General features: G+C 35.7%; 1 protein-coding gene across 9 annotated transcripts in view; it reads left to right on the top strand.

Annotated features, from left to right (window-relative positions):
- The window catches only part of Ufd4 (ubiquitin fusion-degradation 4-like), an 831,523-nt gene that overhangs the window by 273,681 nt on the left and 535,329 nt on the right, over window positions 1–22,513 (top strand). For all 9 annotated transcript variants that reach the window (XM_090399614.1, XM_090399612.1, XM_090399618.1 and 6 more), the window contains exon 19: window positions 18,494–18,628. In XM_090399614.1, coding sequence (XP_090255740.1) covers window positions 18,494–18,628 — 135 coding nt within the window. The remainder of the gene's footprint in view (window positions 1–18,493; window positions 18,629–22,513) is intronic.

The raw sequence follows: 22,513 nt of genomic DNA, 5'->3' as shown, positions 1-22,513 counted from the left end.
CCAAAGTCCTCCCATGACTTTTGTTTAGCTAGTTTTACACACTGTTTAGCTTTCTTACATTTGTCTCTGTATTCTCTAAGAGCACAAGCTGACTTATTTGCCAGGAACTTTTGATATGCTCTCTTCTTTTTATTCACTGCCTCTTTAACTTCCTGTGTCCACCATGGAGTTCTAATTTTTCTATCCTTGCAGACTACTTCACCACATGCATCTCTAGCTGAATCAATCAGAGTTTTCTACAAGGCTTTCCACTGAATCTCCAAGGTTTGGTTCCTGTTCTCAAACTCTTTCATTTTTCCTTCAATAATCTTTGTGTATTTTAGTTTACAGTTCACAACTGAGAGCTGCTCAACTTTTATTCTCTTTAAAACTTTTCTTACATGTCATTCTTTTCAATATGAAATTCAATTCTATCCTGCTCAAGAGTAAATAGTGATCACTTCCAATTTCAAATTGGGGTGCTTAAGGGTCAAAGCTGTATAACTGAGAGGAGACCCCCACATAGCCTTTAAATGAATGCGGAGAACCGACCAGGGCGTCTGACCTAATGTCCAATCCTCACCCTTTTCGTGGTGCACACCTTTGGGTATCTACCTGGATATTGAATGAACGGGGATGGACTGGCAATTTGGGATTTAGCCAACCAAATTGTATTCTTATCGCTTAAACCAAAATACAAAATGATGGTACAACATGACAAATTTCATGGCTGGTGACAAATATCAGAAAGTCTATTTGGGGTATGTGAGTAAGCAAGAATTAAGATGACCAGTGGTGCACCCCATGGGTTAGTCGTAGGTCCATTGCTATTAAATCTTTACATTAATGATATTGGGAAGGATTTAATAGGTGACATATACCTATTTGCTAGTGATACAAAGATAGGCAGGGATGCAACTGACATGCAGAATGATTTGAATAGACTAGAATTGTGGGCATGTGATAATGGTTCCAGTTCCATGTTAGTATGTGGTTATGCACTTTTGTGTAATGAGATATCCAGTGGTATATTATATTAGGGGAATATGCTAGAAGAAACTGACCAGGCTAGGAATCTTGGAGTTTTAGGAAATACGAAGTTGAAGTTGAGGTGTCACATTGCAAAAATTGCAAATGCAACTTACAATAACTATAATGTTGAATAGTATGCTTACATGTAGGGATAAGGAATTCACTTTGCCTTAATGGAATTTTTCACTTTATGGAGGGTGTGGGGAGGATGACCATGGAAGTTGAGAATGAGTACAGTTAAGAAGGTGGGGTGGCTAGCTTGATTTTATATGACTCCTTTGGACTATTGTACACAGATCTTGTCTTCTGGTTTTTCAAGGTGATGCAGATACACTTGAACTGGTGGGTGCAAAGAAGAATGTTAAAGATGATATTGGGACTGTGGAATGTAGATTATATGGTTTGTGGTTTACAGATACTAGCCAACTTCTGAAAGGGTCACACAGCAGGATACCATTTGATGGAATTTTTCACTTTATGGAGGGTGTGGGGAGGATGACCATGGAAGTTGAGAATGAGTACAGTTAAGAAGGGGGGGTGGCTAGCTTGATTTTTCTCTCATAGAACAGTGCGTGACTAGAATGACTTGCCTTTGGATGAAGGGAGAGGTAGTGTGAATGAATTCAAGAGAAAGTATGACATGTTGTGTGAGTCATATGTTGCTTCCCTTAATATGTACCTGACTTCCTGGAGGTCTCTTGTAGCAGTATTAATAATTTTTACTCAAATATTCAAGACTGTTTGATTAATGCCCCCCCCCCCCCCCATACTGTTTGGCAGAACAATTCCAAATGATAATTCCTTTCTCTGGACGAAATTTGTTATTCATGATATCAAAATAAAGTTTCTATTTTGAGTCATTTCAGCCTTTATTTTGATTGGACCATTGTAATGGAAAAAATAGGCCAACATTTATGTCTACATTACAATCATTGACATAACATCAGCAATTAGAATTGAAGAAAATACAAAGCCGGTGTAATGTAAAATCAGGTGTAAGACAAGTGTGCACACTATCTACATTCTTATTCATCATCTATGTGAATTATATTTAACCTGATAATCTGGCATTAATCCTGATGTCAAAATATCAAAAAATATCAAACTTAACTCACTGCTTTATGCAGATGATGTTGTACTCTGAAACACATTCAGTGTGTGTGTCTCCAGGATTCTCTAACTAAATCGAATAACAACTGTAACAAATTTGACATGAAAATCAGTAATAAATGATGAAAAGTATATGAAAATATTTCAGCTATTTATGCACAACCAGTGCTCCAAGCGCCTAATACTGCAATATCTTCTTAATAAAAAATAAATCATCATCATCATCATCATCAAATTCCTGCCATGTACCCTCAAGGGGTGTACAGGATATGACAGTACTACATGAAAAAATTACATCATTACTAACTTCCTATCTACAATTTTCCTCCAAATCAGTCTGTTACTTGTCAAGACTCCAACATTATCAGATCTTATATTTCTATCGTCTAAGGCACTTTGTACCGTATCAATCCACCTATATCTTGGTCTTCCTCTGGGTCGTTTTCCTGCCAACCTGGCAGAGAACACTTGTTTTGCTAATCTTTCCTCTCCCATTCTATTTAAGTGACCATACCACCTGAGATTAGCTCTGCTAACGCATTCCTGGATGCTGACAATGTCAAGTTCTTTCCTAATATCCTCATTTTTAATATGATATTGCCATTGATGCCATCTATTCACGCCTCTAATCTTTCTCAGGACTCTCATATCTGCGGTCTCTAGTCTTTGGTCAAGTGTTTTACTTCTGACCCAGCTCTCAGATCCATAAGTTAAAATTGGTTTGAACACAGTCTTGTATACAGCTAATTTAGTGTTCCGACTAATTTCTTTCTTATTCCATATGAATTTATTCAGTTGACTTCCCACCATACCAGCTTTGCTTATTCTGTTGTCTATTTCTATATTTAGTTTACCATCTTCAGTAAAAATTGTGCCTAAGTAGCTGAAATGTTTTACTTGTTCCACAGGTTCTCCATTCACAACACAGTTGACATTTTCAATGATTCTGCCTATTTTCATTGTCTTTGTCTTTTTATTGCTGACCTTCATACCATATCTATTACAACAGCTATTCAATTTAGTCAGAGAATCTTGCAGACTTGTAGCAGATTTATTTAGAAGTATAACATCATCCGCATAAAGCAAAGAGCTGACATTAACATCTTCAATTTTGATATCATGTTTAATACCACTTTCCTTCATAATGTGATCCATATAGATAATGAATAACAGAGGGGATAATGTACATCCTTGTCTCACACCAGATTTAACATTAAACCATCTTCCTGTACTTCCTTCAATTCTAACTGCTGACTCACAACTCAAATAAAGACTAAGTATTGCTTGATATAATGCCCCATTGACACCATATAACTGCAGCGTATTGAATAGCTTCTCTCTTGGCACCTTGTCATATGCCTTTTCCAAATCGACAAAAGTTAAATACAGATCTTTGTTATATTCCCATGCTTTCTCGACTATTTGTCGTAAAGTGAAGATCTGATCCTGACAGCCTCTATTTGGCCTGAATCCAGCTTGTTCTTCACCAAGCTTTTCTTCCACAATTCTTCTCAACCGTTTCTCAAGTATACTTGCATAGATCTTGCCAGGAACACTCAGTAGGGAAATACCTCTGTAATTCTCACATTCAGTTTTATTTCCCTTTTTATATATGGGTACTATGAGAGCTCTACTCCAATCATCGGGAATTCGTCCCTCTGTCCAGGCTTTCTGAACTATGCAGTGCAGCCACTGTAAGACTCTTATACCACCATACTTCAGCATTTCTGGTCGAATATCATCTACTCCTGCTGCCTTTCCACATTTCAAGCCTTTGATGGCTTTTTCTACTTCAAGTATGGATATGTATTCCTGACTGCATGCCTGGTCAGTGTTTTTTTATCACTGTGCTGTCATCACTGCTTGTTTGATTTAGCAGTTTTTCAAAGTAATTACTCCATACTTCAAGGATATCTTTTTCTCCTGTTTTCATTTCACCTTTATCATCTCTAATTCCTTTTACAGCACTCTTTCCTCCATTCCTAAGCTTCTTCAACAACCTCCAGAATATTTTGCCACGTTCTTGATATTTATTTTCTATATTCTTGCCAAAGTCCTCCCATGACTTTTGTTTAGCTAGTTTTACACACTGTTTAGCTTTCTTACATTTGTGTCTGTATTCTGTAAGAGTAAAAGCTGACTTATTTGCCAGGAACTTTTGATATGCTTTCTTCTTTTCCTTCACTGCCTCTTTAACTTCCTGTGTCCACCAGGGAGTTCTGATTTTTTTATCTTTGCACACAACCTCACCACATGCCTCTCTGGCAGAATCAATCAATGTTTCCTTCAGAGTTTGCCACTGAATCTCCAAGGTTTGATTCCTGTTCTCAAACTCTTTCATTTTCTTTTCAATAATATTTCTGTATTTTAGTCTACAGTTTACATCTGAGAGCTGCTCAACTTTTATTCACTTTAAAACTTTCTTACATGTTATTCTTTTCAATATGAAATTCAATTTTATCCTGCTCAAGACTAAATAGTGATCACTTCCAATTTCAAATCCTCTGTACACTCTGGTGTCCTGCACCAGGGAGAAAACATCACTATCAACAATAACATAGTCAATGAGCCTTTTCTTATTCCTAGCCTCTTCTCTCCATGTGAATTTGTGCACATTTTTATGTTGGAACATGGTGTTAGTAATAACCAGTCCATGTCCTGAGCAGAAATCCAACAGATATTTGCCATTATTATTAGCTTTGCTCTTTTCTCCAAATTTTCCCAAAATAAATCATAGGACCTATATTTGCAACCTGAATAATAACAGCGAGATATGATGCAAGGCTCCATCTTTCGGGAAGATCTTGAAGATGGCAAATTAAATTGGGAAATATTCAACAGAATTAATTCTGTTGTATATTTCCCACAATATCAGAATACAAATTCTGATATTGTGGGAAGCTAAATGAATAAATTTGTATGGAATAAGAGAGAACTAAGCCAAAAATACTAAACTAGCTGTATACAAATACGTAAAGTAAGGCTTAGGTGCCATTCATTATTCATAATAATGTTTAATGGTATAAACAAAACTCACTCATATTTCATTGGTTTTTTGCTCAGCATCATCAGAACACAACGATAACTGTGACAGGCATACTGCACTAAACTATACTTATTGAGGTTGATAGAGAGTGCTTCATAGCTGATGCTGATTCTAAGAATAGCCTCTCAGACCTGTAACAAATTCTATGTAATATAGATGTTTTTCTCCATCTGATCCTATGTGAAGAAGTATCCAGAGCATAAAATGCCAATCCCAACTTGCCATACAGATGATCTTGGATTGTGTTCTTCAAGACGGATGTGAACTGTCCTACCAGTCTGTCCAAAGTAGACTAAACTGTGGGCATGAGGAACTTTATACGCATCCAGAATGTTCAAGAGGATGTATTCGATCTTTAGGAGAATGTGGGAAGGTAGCTGGCTAAATGAGAAGTTGGAAAGTAGTATGGAGATCATATTTGCAGAGAACTTTTGTCATTTTTTCTGATATACCCTTAACATTTTAGATGGAAACGGTTTTTCTGTAATCCTGTGTGTTTGGGTGTAGGAGGGATGCATGGAATATTTTATCTATTTTATATGGGCTGTAGCCATTGGCTAAAAATGTTGTAAAGGACTCTGAGCTCAGTTTCAAGGGCTGTATCATTTGAACAAATAGCTCTGGCTTGGCCAGTAAGTGTTTTGAGAATGTCATACTGTTGGGAAGGGTGGTGGTGTGACTGTTTATATAAATACCTTCCAGTATGAGCAGGTTTTCTGTAGATGGAGAAGGATAATGAGCCATTAGGAAGTTGTGTTATTAAAATATCTAAAAAGGAAGACAATTGTTACTTTATATTTCTGTGGTGAAGTTTATTTTAGAGTGTTGGGGCTGTGTTAAGATGTGCCATGAGGTCAGATAGCAAACACATCATCAACATAGCACTGCCATACTTTTGGTTTAAGTGTAACTGTGTTGACTGCTGAATTTTCATGTTCCATATAGAAGTTTGCTGTCCATCTGGCTGGTTCTAAATTTTTCCTTTTCAGAGGAAATAATCTACATATATGATGAACATTATTAAGCTACATTTTCTCCCCTGACATAATTGAATTATTCAGATTCATTTTATTAAATTCATTTCAATTTTGTAACTTATTTTTAATGTTATTACAACAACAAATGAACTAAATTATACAAAATATTTTTATTAAGTGGCTTATATTTTGCCGGATTTCAAACCAGCATCTTCAGAGCATACTACATGTTACATTTAACACACGTCAGTGATTAAGTGAAAGAATTCAAATTGTAATGGACAAAGGATCTAAAGTCCTAATTTGGTGCCCACTAATGTGGACAAAAAGAAGTATCAGCTGTGTAGGAGTTTGTCTTAAGATAAGTCTTCCAAATTTTTGGCAAATTAATGCAACCATACTTGCTCAGATTAGGAGAATGCTTCATAGCCATAACTCACTCAAAAAAATAATTTTTCTGACCTGTAATGACTTCTGTACAGCACATTGGCAGACCACACTTTGTACTTCCCTTCACACAGGATTAGATGGAAGAAGACCACTGTACTATACAGAAGTCACAACAACAACAATATCAGCTTCTTACTCATACTCTGTGAAGTATGCATGAGATATCAATACAATATGTGCCATTTAAAATAGGTTAACACTGTTATTCAAGAAGGGTGGGATATGTAGGGGATGTAAGGTGACAAGTGACTGTAATATTTATAGGTGACTGTTCTAAGTGAATTACAATTTCTTCTATTCATAATCTTTGAGTTTTTTTAAGTTTATGTGAGAAGTGATTTGTGATCAAGTTGATTCCGGATGGCCTTGATATAGTCAAAGTTTGATGTACTGTATGATCATTTGTTTTCTAAGGAGTATCTATGGTTATTCTAATCAATCATCAATGATATATGGCGTTTGTTTCCCTTAGGATTTATCTTAGCATAACTTGGATATTTCTGCAACTTTTTGATATGTAGTAATGTTAAGCTTCTTTATCACTAGAGCTAATAATGGATGGATGTGTATAAAAGAAATAGAGTTTGCATAACAGTACATGGAAGTTTACTTTTTGAACTTTAGTGAGTGTAGTCTTTTAAGTATTGAACTCTCTTTTTATTTGTCATCTGATCCCTTTTTTTGGTTTACCTCAATTTGTCTTCACCTTAATTTATTCTTCACCTCTTACATAGTAGTTGTACTAATGATAAGTGATTTGCAGGATTTTATAAAGAATTATGAAACCAATGGTTAAAATTGTTTTATTGTAATTCTTAAAAGAGACTTGAATTGAAATTTTTATTATTTATCTTCTTATATTATATTTACAGTGTGCATATTATTGAGATACGGCTTTCTGGTTGTCAGTTTTATGCATTATAAATAACTGGTATTTCAGTCTTAAAATGTGTGCATCTAGCAGAATTCATTTTCTTGTTTTCTGTTATCACTCCTTAATTGTAAAGTGAGTACTGTTCTCCTAGTTTTAGGGCTGTCTCCTGAATTGTTAAGTTAGAATAAAAATTCAAAAAGGAGAATTAAGATATGCTTGTCTCTGTGTGATATTTTCTTTTTCATATTTATCTTATTTATAAATAAAAAGTGAGTTAGATGATATATGGAGCCTCCCCCTACTTGGCCTCCTTCCCCTCAGTTTCAGAGAAGTCAATTGTTTGGATATTAAAATAGAGATTTAATAGTTCCATAATAGGTACATCTAAATTTACAAATATTAGAATGATCAATTTTTGGATATTAGTCAGGATTTAGGTCCGAATAATAGCAGGCCTGAAAATAAACAGAAAAAACTAAAATTGTGTTTAATCATTCTGTAACACCAAAAAACATAATAATAGAAAACAATTTCTTGGAAAGAGTCTCTTCATATGCACATGTGAAGATCTAAGCTGTCCACAGTTTAGATCTCATTGATCTAAACTGTGGATTCCAAAAGGAAATAAATAGGAGAGTTCAACTTGCCTGGAGTGCATTCAGAAAACTGAAAAGCATTTTTCAAAACAATGCTGTCCCACTCTGTTTAAAAAAGGAAGACATTTAACCAGTGTATACTTCCAGTCATCACATGTGGTTGTGAAACTTGATCTCTAACCAAAGCACTCGTAAATAAACTAGCAACAACTCAAAGAAAAATGGAGAATAATTTTACATACGTGTTAGTTATATTCTGAGTTACTCCCAAGGGGATGGAAAGAGGGGGAAAATAGTTCCACTGCATAAAGGAGGTTCCAAGACTGCTGTTGTCAATTACTGACCGATCAGCATATCAGGAATCATTGTCAAGGTCTTGGAGAAAATAGTGAAGAGGAAAATACAGGATTGGATAGATGAAAATGGGATACTGTATGGGAGACAGCATGGTTTTGTGAAGGGAAGATCATGCCTCAGTAACTTGCTCACATTTTATAACACAGTGACAACTGGACTGGATGAAACTGGAAAATGGGTTTACAGTGATTCTACTGGACCTTGCTAAGGCCTTTGACAGGATACCACATGGAATTCTAATCAGTAAACTGCAGCATATGCGGATGGATATAGGGTTGGTGAGATGGATAGGAGGGTGGTTGATGGAGAGATATCAGAGAGTGGTTTATTCAGGAGTAGAGTCCAAAATATGGCCTGTGACTAGTGGTGTGCCACAGGGTTCTGTTCTTGGACCACTACTGTTTAATTTGTTCATTAACAATATAGGAAAGGATCTGAGAGGAACTGTTCATTTGTTTGCTGATGATGCAAAGATGAGTAGAGCAATAGTGAGTGCACAGGATGTCAGAATTTTGCAAGATGATTTGGATAGTTTGGAGGACTGGACTAAAGAGAATGATGTCAGTTTAATGTGTCAAAATGTAAGGTTATGCATTTTAGGGTGAAAAGATTAGCAGCAGTATATCACATTGGTGGAACTGTGCTCCAGGAGATTGACGAGGCCAGGGATTTGGGAGTGTTAGTGGATAGGGAGTTGAAGTTTAGGGGGACACATCGCAAAAGTGCTAAATCAGCTCATCAAATCACTTGGTTGCTGAAAAATACTTTAAAAAGCAGAGACAAACAGGTTATTGTTCCTCTGTATCGAGCCTTAATAAGGCCCTATCTGGACTACTGTGCCCAGATATGGATGCCAGGGGTTCTTATGGATGGGTAGGAGGTGGAGAGGATCCAGAGACGAATGACCAAGATGTTCTAGCAGGTCTATGGAATGAACCTTACGAGAACAGGTTGAAGATTTGTAGGTTGCAGAAATTGGTTGATAGGCAGAAAAGGGATGATATGATTGAGACATTCAAATTACTGAAGGTTTCTATAAGATTAATTCAGAAGTTATTTTTGAGAATAGGATTGGTGGTGGGAGGACTAGGGGGGCCATACATGGAAGCTGGGCAAGAGCATGGTTAGCAGGGGTGTTAGAGCTAGGTTTTTTACTTGGAGAGTGGTGAATGAGTGGAATAAGCTGCCAGAGTCTGTTGTAGATGCCATGACTGTAATTGAGTTCAAGGCAGGGTATGATAGATACTGTGTGAATGTCGAATAGTTGTTCTTGACATGATGTTAGGACCTCCCACAATGAGTCTATGGACTCCTTGGATTTGCCCGTAATAATAATAATATTAAGGCTAAGATTCTAATTTCAATTTCCCATTTCCCTTTTTAACGCTCAAAATAATTGCAGTAAATTATCAACTCATTCAATACTGATTTTGAGAAGACCAGAAGCAGGAAAATTGTTTTTTGTCTAAATGGCAGTTATGCTTTCTGGTCCCTTGTCAAAACTATTGACTCTGCTTTTACCTCTTATGTCTAAGTCTTCTCATTTTAAATTTGGCATTCAATGATTCCTTGGATTTTTTTACCAAAAAGATATCAGAAAAATTTTCACATGCTGGATGAAATATATAAAAAAAAAAAAGAAGTTTTGTGAAGAATCAAAAGTGGTTTATTTTGATAACTCTGAGGTATATCATGTTCATCATCATCATCAAATTCCTGCCATGTACCCTCAAGGGGTGTACAGGATATGATAGTACTACATGAAAAAAATTACATCATTACTAACTTCCTATCTACAATTTTCCTCCAAATCAGTCTGTTACTTGTCAAGACTAGAACATTATCAGATCTTATATTTCTATCGTCTAAGGCACTTTGTACCATATCAATCTACCTATATCTTGGTCTTCCTCTGGGTCGTTTTGCTCCCAACCTGGCAGAGAACACTTGTTTTGCTAATCTTTCTTCACCCATTCTGTTTAAGTAACCATACCACCTGAGATTAGCTCTGCTAACGCATTCCTGGATGCTGACAATGTCAAGTTCTTTCCTAATATCCTCGTTTTTAATATGATATTGTCATTGATGCCATCTGTTCATGCCTCTAATCTTTCTCAGGACTCTCATATCTGCGGTCTCTAGTCTTTGGTCAAGTGTTTTACTTCTGACCCAGCTCTCAGATCCATAAGTTAAAACTGGTTTGAACACTCTCTTGTATACACCTAATTTAGTGTTCTGACTAATTTCTCTCTTATTCCATATGAATTTATTCAATTGACTTCCCACCATACCAGCTTTGCTGATTCTGTTGCCTATTTCTATATTTAATTTACCATCTTCAGTAAAAATCATGACTAAGTAGCTGAAATGTTTTACTTGTTCCTCAGGTTCTCCATTCACAGTTGACATTTTCAATGATTCTGCCTGTTTTCATTGTCTTTGTCTTTTTATTGCTGACCTTCATACCATATCTATTACAACAGCTATTCAATTTAGTCAGAGAATCTTGCAGACTTGTAGCGGATTTATTTAGAAGTATAACATCATCCACATAAAGCAAAGAGCTGACATTAACATCTCCAATTTTGATATCATGTTTAATACCACTTTCCTTCATAATGTGATCCATATAGATAATGAATAACAGAGGGGATAATGTACATCCCTGTCTCACACCAGATTTAACATTAAACCATCTTCACTTGTTGTTATTTAGGAACGTTCTATAGTTGGCACTTAATTCAGTTCTGGCGAGTTGAAGGATCTGATAAGGGTCTTCCAGATCACGGGCAAGATTAGTCCTTGGTTCCTGTTAAGGTTTTGTGTACAGCGGGCAACTGTTGTGGCCTCCTTAAAAATTCGGGAGTGGAAATCTTCCTCCATGTAAGGAATTGTGCTTCTATCCCACTCTATGGTATGGTTCGTTCTTGAGAAATGAAAAGCTAATCCCCAATTTTTCTTCTTTGTTATTATTGACGTCACCTATGTGTTCTTTTTGCCTAATTTCAAGGCTCCTTGAAGTTTGTCCGATGTAATTCAAGCCGCACGAGTGGTATGTTATAAACTCCAGCATATTTGGGGAAAGGATGGCTAGCTTTTGGAGATCTTAAGAATTGTCTAATCGTTTCTGTGGGTTTAAAGGCCACTCTTATTTTATGTGATCTAAGGAGTTTAGCAATCTTATTGGAAACTGTCCCCAAGTATGGAATGACGATGGTAGAAATATAACGTACATCATCTTGTTGTCTTTGTCGGGGTTCAGAGAAAAGTGTCTTGTGGACGAGTGTTCGAGGAAATCCATTCATGGTAAGGTTGGTGGATATCAGGGACAGTTCTTCCTGGAGGTCTTGTTGATCTGTTGTAAGGAGAGAGGCACGGTTCTTCAACATATGTACAATACTAAGTTTCTGAGAAATGTGGTGTGAGGAAGTGAAATGTAAATAACGTCCTGTATTGGTAGGTTTGCGGTAAACTGAGAGGTTGATACCACCATTCGGAAGCTTCTTAATTAAAGTGTCCAGAAATGATAATTTGTTTACTTCTTCAAGTTCTAGAGTGAATTTGATTGTGTGGTGTAGAGAGTTGATTTTGTTAAGAAAGTCGAACAAATCCTTTTTTTGTGTGGTTCCAAACGATAAAGATATCATCCACGTATCTCCACCATACTGTGGGTTTAGGGTCTTTTTGAGTTAAAATTTTACTTTCAAAATCCTCCATAAAGAGATCAGCACAAGATGGAGAGAGGGGGCTACCGATTGCAAGGCCAGTCAATTGTTGATATATGGTTTTATTCCATAAGAAAAAGTTTGATGTTAAACAATGACGGAACAGAGAAGTGATGTCTTGTGGGAGCAAACTTCCTAAAATGTTGATGACTTTCTCCACAGGGATGTTAGTGAATAGAGATGTAACATCCAGGCTGGCGAGTAAATCCGTATTGGAGATAGAGATGTTGTTCATTTTCTCAACAAAATGTTGCGAATTTCGTATATAAGTGTCCGACTTATGGATGTGAGGTTTGAGGAGGCCTGCCAGGTATTTGGATAACAGATAAGTTGGCGAATTGATTCCATCCACAATCGGGCGTAGTGGTGTTCCATTTTTGTGTACCTTAGGAGCACCATATAGTCTTGGTGTTAGTGGATGCATGGATTTCAATCTTCGTTTTAAGTCTATAGACCAGTTCTCCATATGACGTATTAAATCGTTGGTATCATTGTGGTTCTTTAGTGTTGGGTCTGTGACTAGGACATGGTAGGTTGATGTATCCGACATTAATCTGTTAATCTTATCTTCGTAATCACTGGTGTTTAAAATCACTGTTGAATTTCCCTTATCTGCTTTCAGTATGATAATGTCTTTCTTTTTCTTCAAACTATACAATGTTCTTTTTTCCAGAGTAGTGATGTTTTTCTTAGGAGTTCTGGAAGATGAGAGGATGATACTACTTTTTAATCTAATATCATTAGCTATGGGTTCCGGTAACGACGAGACTGCCTTTTCTATATTACAAATGATATCCACTTTAGGGACTTATCGCAAATTGAACCCTTTTTTAAGTATATTGATCTCTGGTTTTGTTAAGACATGATCCGATAAATTAAAAATAACTTTGCTGTCTGGTAGAGAAGGTTTTGACTTAAAACGTTTTGTATGAAGATCGTTAAATTTTTTGATTTGGTTTCGTTTGCTTGATGTAAAGGCTTTATCATAGCTAGTAGTAACCATTCTGTCCAAATGCGACCTTATGTCTTGATCTAAAGTACTAGAAATATCGTCATAAATCTGATAACAGTCTAAATCTATTTGGCTTAAAAGAAATCTGGTATGCTGTATCCGTTCACGTAGAAGTGCCAAAGATGTTTTAAAATAAATATGTTTCGCTCGTCTTGAATGGAATTGTTCTTTTAAAAATAGAAACTTTGGAATAATCTTGTTATCTCTACATCTTTTCAAAAAAGTGAGGTGATTTAATAGTTTGGCTTTTTTACATTTAAGGAATTCAAAACAGCATACCTTTCTTTTGGTTTCCCCATGGATTCTATTCATGTTAAAAAACGTTTAATTTTCTTGACCAAAAAACTCTGGAAATACTTTTATTGGGCTTATATTGATCAAGTGCATATAACAACAACTAAGTTATACCAACTAGTTTCACCAACTAAGTCTGTTGGCATCTTCAGGGTACATAACTGATGTATGGCACTAAAAAGTAAAAAACTGTTACAAACTATAATCAACCGATTCAAATTATATTAAACAAAGAACAGAGCGCGTACAATACATTCATAGAGCGTGGATGATATATCACTTGTTGTTATTTAGGAACGTTCTATAGTTGGCACTGTAATTCAGTTCTGGCGAGTTGAAGGATCTGATAATGGTCTTCCAGATCACGGTCAAGATTAGTCCTTGGTTCCTGTTAAGGTTTTGTGTACAGCGGGCAACTTTTGTGGCCTCCATAAAAATTCGGGAGCGGAAGTACTCCTCCATGTAAGGGATTGTGCTTGTTTGGAACCACACAAAAAAGGATTTGTTCGACTTTCTTAACAAAATCAACTCTCTACACCACACAATCAAATTCACTCGAGAACTTGAAGAAGTAAACAAATTATCATTTCTGGACACTTTAATTAAGAAGCTTCCGAATGGTGGTATCAACCTCTCAGTTTACCGCAAACCTACCAATACAGGACGTTATTTACATTTCACTTCCTCACACCACATTTCTCAGAAACTTAGTATTGTACATATGTTGAAGAACCGTGCCTCTCTCCTTACAACAGATCCACAAGACCTCCAGGAAGAACTGTCCCTGATATCCATCAACCTTACCATGAATGGATTTCCTCGAACACTCATCCACAAGATACTTTTCTCTGAACCCTGACAAAGACAACAAGATGATGTACATTATATTTCTACCATCGTCATTCCATAATTGGGGACAGTTTCCAATAAGATTGCTAGACTACTTAGATCACATAAAATAAGAGTGGCCTTTAAACCCACAGAAACGATTAGACAATTCCTAAGATCTCCAAAAGATAGCCATCCTTTCTCCAAATATGCTGGAGTTTATAACATACCATGCTCGTGCAGCTTGAATTACATCGGCCAGACTTCAAGGAGCCTTGAAATTAGGCAAAAAGAACATATAGGTGACATCAATAATAACAGAGAAGAAAAATCGGGATTAGCTTTTCATTTCTCAAGAACAAACCATGTTCTTGAGACGAATAGAAGCACAATTCCTTACATGGAGGAGGACTTCCACCCCTAAATTTTTAAGGAGACAACACTTGCCCGCTGTACACAAAACCTTAACAGGAACCAATGACTAATCTTGCCCGTGATCTGGAACACCCTTATCAGATCCTTCAACTTGCCAGAACTGAATTACAGTGCCAATTAAACCATCTTCCTGTACTTCTTCAATTCTAACTGCTGACTTACAACTCAAATAAAGACTAAGTATTGCTTCATATAATGCCCCATTGACACTGTAGCGTATTGAATGGCTTCTCACTTGGCACCTTGTCATATGCCTTTTCCAAATCGATAAAACTTAAATACAGATCTTTGTTATATTCCCATGATTTCTCAACTATTTTTCCTAAAGTGAAGATATGATCCTGACAGCCTCTATTTGACCTGAATCCAGCTTGTTCTTCATGAAGCTTTCCTTCCACAATTCTTCTCAACCGTTTCTCAAGTATACTTGCATAGATCTTGCCAGGAACACTCAGTAGGGAAATACCTCTGTAATTCTCACATTCAGTTTTATTTCCCTTTTTATGTATGGGTACTATGAGAGCTCTACTCCAATCATCAGGAATTCGTCCCTCTGTCCAGGCTTTCTGAACTATGCAGTCCAGCCACTGTAACACTCTTATACCACCATACTTCAGCATTTCTGGTCGAATGTCATCTACTCCTGCTGCCTTTCCACATTTCAAGCCTTTAACGGCTTTTTCTACTTCAAGTATGGATAGGTATTCCTGACTGCATGCCTGGTCAGTGTTTTTTACCACTGTGCTATCATCACTGCTTGTTTCATTTAGCAGCTTTTCAAAGTAATTGCTCCATACTTCAAGGATATATTTTTCTCCCCTTTTCATGTCACCTTTATCATCTCTAACTCCTTTTACAGCACTCTTTCCTCCATTCCTAAGCTTCTTCAACAACCTCTAGAATATTTTGCCACGTTCTTGATATTTATTTTCTATATTTTTGCCAAAGTCCACCCATGACTTTTGTTTAGCTAGTTTTACACACTGTTTAGCATTCTTGCATTTGTCTCTGTATTCTCTAAGAGAACAAGCTGACTTATTTGCCAGGATATTTTGATATGCTTTCTTCTTTTCCTTCACTGCCTCTTTAACTTCCTGTGTCCACCAGGGAGTTCTGATTTTTTTTATCCTTGCAGACAACCTCACCACATGCCTCTCTGGCAGAATCAATCAATGTTTTCTTCAGAGTTTGCCACTGAATCTCCAAGGTTTGATTCCTGTTCTCAAACTCTTTCATTTTCTTTTCAATAATATTTCTGTATTTTAGTCTACAGTTTACATCTGAGAGCTGCTCAACTTTTATTCGCTTTAAAACTTTCTTACATGTTATTCTTTTCAATATGAAATTCAATTTTATCCTGCTCAAGACTAAATAGTGATCACTTCCAATTTCAAATCCTCTGTACACTCTGGTGTCCTGCACCAGGGAGAAAACATCACTATCAACAATAACATAGTCAATGAGACTTTTCTTATTCCTAGCCTCTTCTCTCCATGTGAATTTGTGTACATTTTTATGTTGGAATATGGTGTTAGTAATAACCAGTCCATGTCCTGAGCAGAAATCCATCAGATATTTGCCATTATTATTAGCTTTCCTCTTTTCTCCAAATTTTCCCAAAATATTTTTGTATGTCTCACAATCATTTCCTATTCTGCTATTTAGATACCCAACAAGGACCAACTTTTCATTTTTCATTGTGTCAGTTGCTTTTTCTAAAGCCTCAAAAAATTCCTCCACTTCTACCTTAGTAGAACCTTCTGTGGGACCATAGGCACAAATAAGTCTCATTGTCCAGTTCCCCATTCTCATATTTGCCCACATTACTCTACTTGAGTCCGACTGCCATTCAAGAAGATTAGCGCTTCTTATTTTGTGTTGAATACTATGGCTACTCCTTCTTTTCCTTGATTGTCATTTCCCGAATATAACATTTTGTATTTATTGCACAGAAAGATCTCACCAGTTTTTGTCTTTTTTTGTTTCAGTCACCCCTGTTATGTCGATCTGGTACCTACCTAATTCCTCCGCTAGCTCTATTTCTTTGCCATTCAGGCTTCTTATGTTGATAGTACCGATCTTTAACTCTGATGATGTTGAGTTGGGTGTTGTTTTCCGATTTGTTCCAGTAGCTGACTTTTCGCTGTTCGCCCAGGTTCTGTGGCGAAAACAACGGGGGCCTTGTTTAACCGGGCGACGCCCCAGCCGGCGTGAAATTTTGTCATGTCGTACCATCATTTTTTATTTTGGTTTAACCAATAAGAATACAATTTGGTTGGCTAAATCCCAAATTGCCAGCCCATCCTCGCTCGTTCAGTATCGAGGTAGATACCCAACATGGTGCACCACGAGAAGGTGAGGATTGGACATTAGGTCAGAAGCCCTGATTGTCATAAAGGCTATGTGGAGGTCTCCTCTCAGTTATACAGCTTTGATCCTTAAGCACCCCGTATATCATGTTTGATGCAAATTTTGTTTATGTAAATTTTCCCTTGGTTGGTCCATAAAGATTGGAAACCTAAGTTGCAGAAGCCATTTTCCCACATGCAGATAGGTATCGAGCTTTTTTCTTGGGATTCATATTACTGGTTATGCTAGAATCGTTTTTCTGTTCTTTTGCCTACTCTGGTTCTGTATTGATTATAAATCTAATCTGTAATTGTGCTGATGACAGGACACTTTTCTTCTTTTTCTTATTTGCTAATTTTTTTATTTTCTTATTTGCTTTGGCACAAATAAACAAAAGTTGCAGAATATCTACAACTGTGAATCATGATCACGAAATGATTTTTCAGTTAAGTTCTCATAACCTTGTTCATTTGAATCCTAGGAAAATTCAATCTTGTTTTATTTCTTGCACAAAAAAAAAAAAAAAAAAAAAAAAAAAAAAAAAAAAAAAAAATTCTCCTTCACTTACTAACTCTTAAATGACTGGTTTAGACAAGATTTCTCATCTTGGGATAACTAACTTTAAATTTTCTTAGCATAATTTCATTAAAATATGACTTCTTCAGCAATCATCCAAGTAATTTTTTCTTTTCTCTCATGGTATTACTTTACCTCTGAATAAGTGTTATAAATTGTAAATCCATCTAACCAGTGAATAACCTAAGCTCCCCAAAAATGTTTGACTCAGCAGAAGAGAACAATTGAAAGATTAATAATCATTTTCACCAATTCACTGCACTCCATTCCACTACCTTAATTACATAATCATCCAGTTTTTTTTTCTCCTTGCATTTTCTATAGAACACTATGGGCACTGCTCAGTGGAATTGACTTATAATTCTGTACTTTCTTTTAAAGCTGTTAAAACATATACTGGAGTTGTTCAAGGTCCTTTCACATTTCAATTTGAATCTTGCAGAACAAATTTTTTCGTCATTTTTGTTCATTCCTTCTCCTGTTATATTTGGAACAGCCTTCTCTTTTATGTATTTCCTGAAAAGTCAAATCCATCTTTAAATCAGTCTTCCAGGTTCTTCTTTCTTACCTTTCTACTCATCCACAATTGTGGAATCACAAATGGAGAGGGGAAATCTAGCTGGAAGATAATATTTTAAGAAATTAGATATCATGTAACTCATATTAATAGTTCTTTGTAGAGAATTATGGGAATGATGGTTTAATTTGTTGATAAATCCAAAGTGTGGAACTAAATTGTATGCATATTTGCACTTTAATTTTTACTAACTTTACTTTTAGATTAGAGACTGATTTATATGCAGTATTTATATAACAAGTTAAATATTTAATGTATGAACTTTTCACTGGACAGATTTTAACAAGAAGACTCCGTTTTCGTTTGGAACGTGCAGCAGGTGAAGTTGGTCTGATAGACAGAACAGGACGAGGTCTAAAGATGGAACCACTTACCACAGTGGGACAATTAGAAAAATACTTAGTGAAGATGGTAAATGAAATTTTTGTATAGTCTACTGCTCAAATGATACTGGCATCCCTTTTTATGGAGCGAGTGGTTATGTACATACAGTAATCATTGATGTGTTTTAAACATACCTTAGCTAAATAAATAGTATATTGTATTCTTAATATAACCAGAAAAATCTCTGCTTATGCATGTTCAGTTTACGAAGATTGAAACTTATTTGACCTGATATTTAGCCATTTTAATTTTATTTGCATTCCCAACTCAAAGTTGTCCACTTAAAAATAATATTAAAGAAAAATCTAGTAACTTGAGTCCAACTGTTGACTCATCCACAAGATGTCCATGTGATCTGCCCAGCACTGAGCTTTTGTATCATTGGTCTTATGTGAACTGTTGTCAAACTAAGCACTCTGGTATTTTCTTTATTGAGATTTCAGTTTGTTAGTACAGTATTCCATATAAAGTTTATTAAAATAAGTCTATTATTGTTTACATATATTTGGGAATTACTGTTAGTGAATTTTAATAAATTTTAGTGTAAATTAATATCAGACTGTTTTGGCTGTAACTGTATTTGTAAGATTTTTGAGCATCAGTGTGTTTATTTAAATTGATAATACTGTAATATGTTTTTATTAGGGTGAATTTAATGAAGTAATAATGGCCTCTAAGCATCTAGAAAGTGTGTTACTGTCATTGCAGAAGTGTGTGCCAGAAAGTCTGACAGTAGAAAAAAAATTGAATATAATATAGTGCTACAAAAATAGCCATTTGATTGCTATGACACAGGGATGTGTAACACAGAAGCAATAAATTAAAAATACTTAATTATTTGCACAATATAATTAAATTTTATTTTTAATGTGATTCCTATTCATGAAAGATTTTTTTATTTTATTAACTTCATTTATTTGTTTATTTTTTTATTTAATTTTTTATGTAATTCAGAAACATGCTCAAGAGACAAAACATGAAACTTTTTTAAACCACTTCAGGCCTTCAATAAGCATGGCAGTAGTCTCACACTGGATAATGAAATTAATCTCTCAGCTAAAGATGTTCACGAACATCTATGTACCCAGTGGGATTCAAACCCACAAAGCCCAGTCACTAGGAGAGCTGATATGATAACAATTTTGCCAAAAAAAAGCTGGCATGTAGAATAAAAGAAAAATAAGTTGTAAGTGAGAAGTAGGCCCCCACCCCTGCCCTTTACATGTATTTTGAATAGGAAAATTTTGTTCTATTTATACAATTTACGCTAGGATTTCAGGAACACACATCTTGTGTATATAGAGGACCACTCTACCTGAATTTAAGCTTTGCAGAAAATAGTCTAAGATAAACCTATATCTAATATTTGTTTCCTCTCTCAATTTGTAGAAATGCACTAAAATTGGGTTGATCTTCAGCATCGGTTATTATGGTAGTTTTTACTTTCCATCTGATTCACGATCCCTGCAACTGTTTTCGTTATCATTTACATTGGGTTATGCACTGTCTTCATTTTATTCATTATACCTATTCATTATGACCTGAAACTTTTTCAGACCTTCATTAAGCATGGTGGTAGTCTCTCACTGGGCAATGAAATTAATTTCCCACCTAAAGATGTTCATAAACAAACCCAGAAGAAGAAGAAGAGCAAACTTAATGTCAGAAGAATTGAAGATAGAACCATCGACATAAGGAGTATTAATGGAAAGGAAATCAAACTTTCAGAAGAACTTGAAAAGTACCATGTGGACATGATTGGTGTTACTGAGAGAAAGAAGAAAAAATAGGTGAGATCTTACTAAATAATAAGTATAGGATCTTATATTTGGACAATGATGATCAAGGAAAGAAAGGAGCAGCAATAGCATTTGATGCCAGACACGAAGATGAACTTGATTGGAAGGTTGTTTCAAGTAGTTATGTGGGCAGACTTGAAAATGGACTAGGACTATGAACTTTGTACCTATGGTCCCACAGGGCCTCTGTAGCTCAGTCAGTATAGATGAAGCTCTTTGGGCAGAAAGACCTGGGTTTGATTTCGTCCATGACGTTAGCAACCTTTATCTGGCTCTTTTGACTAAAGGTGAGTTAGCTAGTTTCATATAGAGGTAGAGGGTTTTTTTCATCTGGAAACTCCGTTTTTTTGTCCCATAGAACAGGCAAACCAGTCCCTTGATTAATGGGCATTACGACATGTGGTGAAGACCATATCTCTTCCACATATTGTCGTAAGTATTTGTGACTGTAAATCTGTGTATGTGTTCATGGGGCCAGTTTGCCTGTACTAGGGAACAAAAAACCTGAGTTTCCAGATGGGAAAACCCTCTACCCCCATATGAGACCAGCGAACTCACCTTTTCTCGTGATCATCTATGTAGGAGGTTGATGGCATGGCACTTAATGGGTCCCACAGAAGTATCTCAAAGTATCTCCTGAGGAAGAAGTGGAAAACGTTTTGATTCATTAGAGCAGTTAGCTGACATAAATTATATTTAAATAAAAAGAAAATTTAAAAAGGGATTCTTTTTAGAGATCTCTGTAGCAGAGTAAGAAACGAATTAAACCAAGCATATAAAAATGATTGGGGAAAATTTGCAGAAAAGGATAAAATCGATAATAATGGATCTACTTCCTGTATTTTTGCTCAATTTACTAGTTATTACTAACACCATGTCCCAACATAAAGATGTGCATAAATTCATGTTAGAATGCACAAGAATAATAAAGCTTCATTGATTATGTTGCTGTTGATAGTGAAATATTCACACTAGTGCAGGATACAAGAGTATACAAAGGATTTGAGTTTGGAAGTGATCATCATTTAGTAATTTTAAGTAGGATTAAAATGAGTATCAAATTGAAAAAAAAAAAAAAAAAAACAGCATGGCAGAACGTTTTTAAAAGAGTTAGACAAAGAAGAACTTTTTAAACAAAGAAGAACCAAATCATGGAGTCTCACTGGCAAACTCTGAAAAAAAAAAAAAAAAAAACATTGTTTGGTATAACTTGGGAGGCATGTGAACAAGTTGTCTGCAAGGATTGGCAGATGCCCTAAGTGATGATGGGTGGTGGTGGTGGAATTAGACAGTTAAGTTATATGTAAAAGCAGCAAAACAAATGCTATGGGAGGATTTTGGTAAGAATATAGAAGATAAATAAATATCAGGAAGGTGGCAAAATGTTCTGGAGACATTGTAAAATACTGTAAAAATACTTTGATATCTTTTACAGTAGCGTACTGCAAAAGGTATCAAAGATTATAAAGGTGACATGAAAACTAAAGATAAGGTTATTCTATATGTCCGGAGTAATTACTTTGAAAATCGTTAAACAAAACAAACCATGAGAGAACAGTAGTAGAAAAATATTCAAGAAGAAAGCAAAGAAGAGTATATATCAATACTTGAGATAGAAAAAAGCTATCAAAAGACTGAGATATGGAAAAGCACCTGAGTCGATAGTACTAGACCAACAGTACTCAAATACACAGTTATAAAGGATTTCCAGTGGCTGCACTGCATAAATCGAGGTAGCATTTATGCAAGCATACTTGAGACGAGGCTGAGAAAAATTGTAGAAAAGAAACTTTGAGAACAACAACCTGGATTCAGTTCAAATAGAGGTTGCTATGATTCCATTCCCATGATTACTGAATACATAATTCAGTAATCATGGAATTTCTTATAGCACGGTTTCCGTGCTATAAGAAACTCAGAATTAGTACGAATCAGATTGATTTGTACCGCGTTATATGGTAACCGCGTTGAGTGAAACTCAGAAGTAAGTAAAATCACTTGTTAATCAGTTTGATTCGTTCTGCGTTGTATGAAAATTGCATTCTCAGAGTGTCAAGTTACGGTGCATATGGTTGTGGAAAAAAATTTTACAAACACAAAAGGCAAGATAATA

The sequence above is a fragment of the Typopeltis vanoorti genome, chromosome 10 (assembly GCF_054136105.1).
Source record: "Typopeltis vanoorti isolate ZY-2024b chromosome 10, IOZ_Tvanoo_1.0, whole genome shotgun sequence".
In the NCBI taxonomy this organism is placed as follows: domain Eukaryota; kingdom Metazoa; phylum Arthropoda; class Arachnida; order Uropygi; family Thelyphonidae; genus Typopeltis; species Typopeltis vanoorti.
The sequence above is the reverse complement of the archived record's forward strand: the minus strand, read 5'-3'. Positions and strand labels throughout refer to the sequence as shown.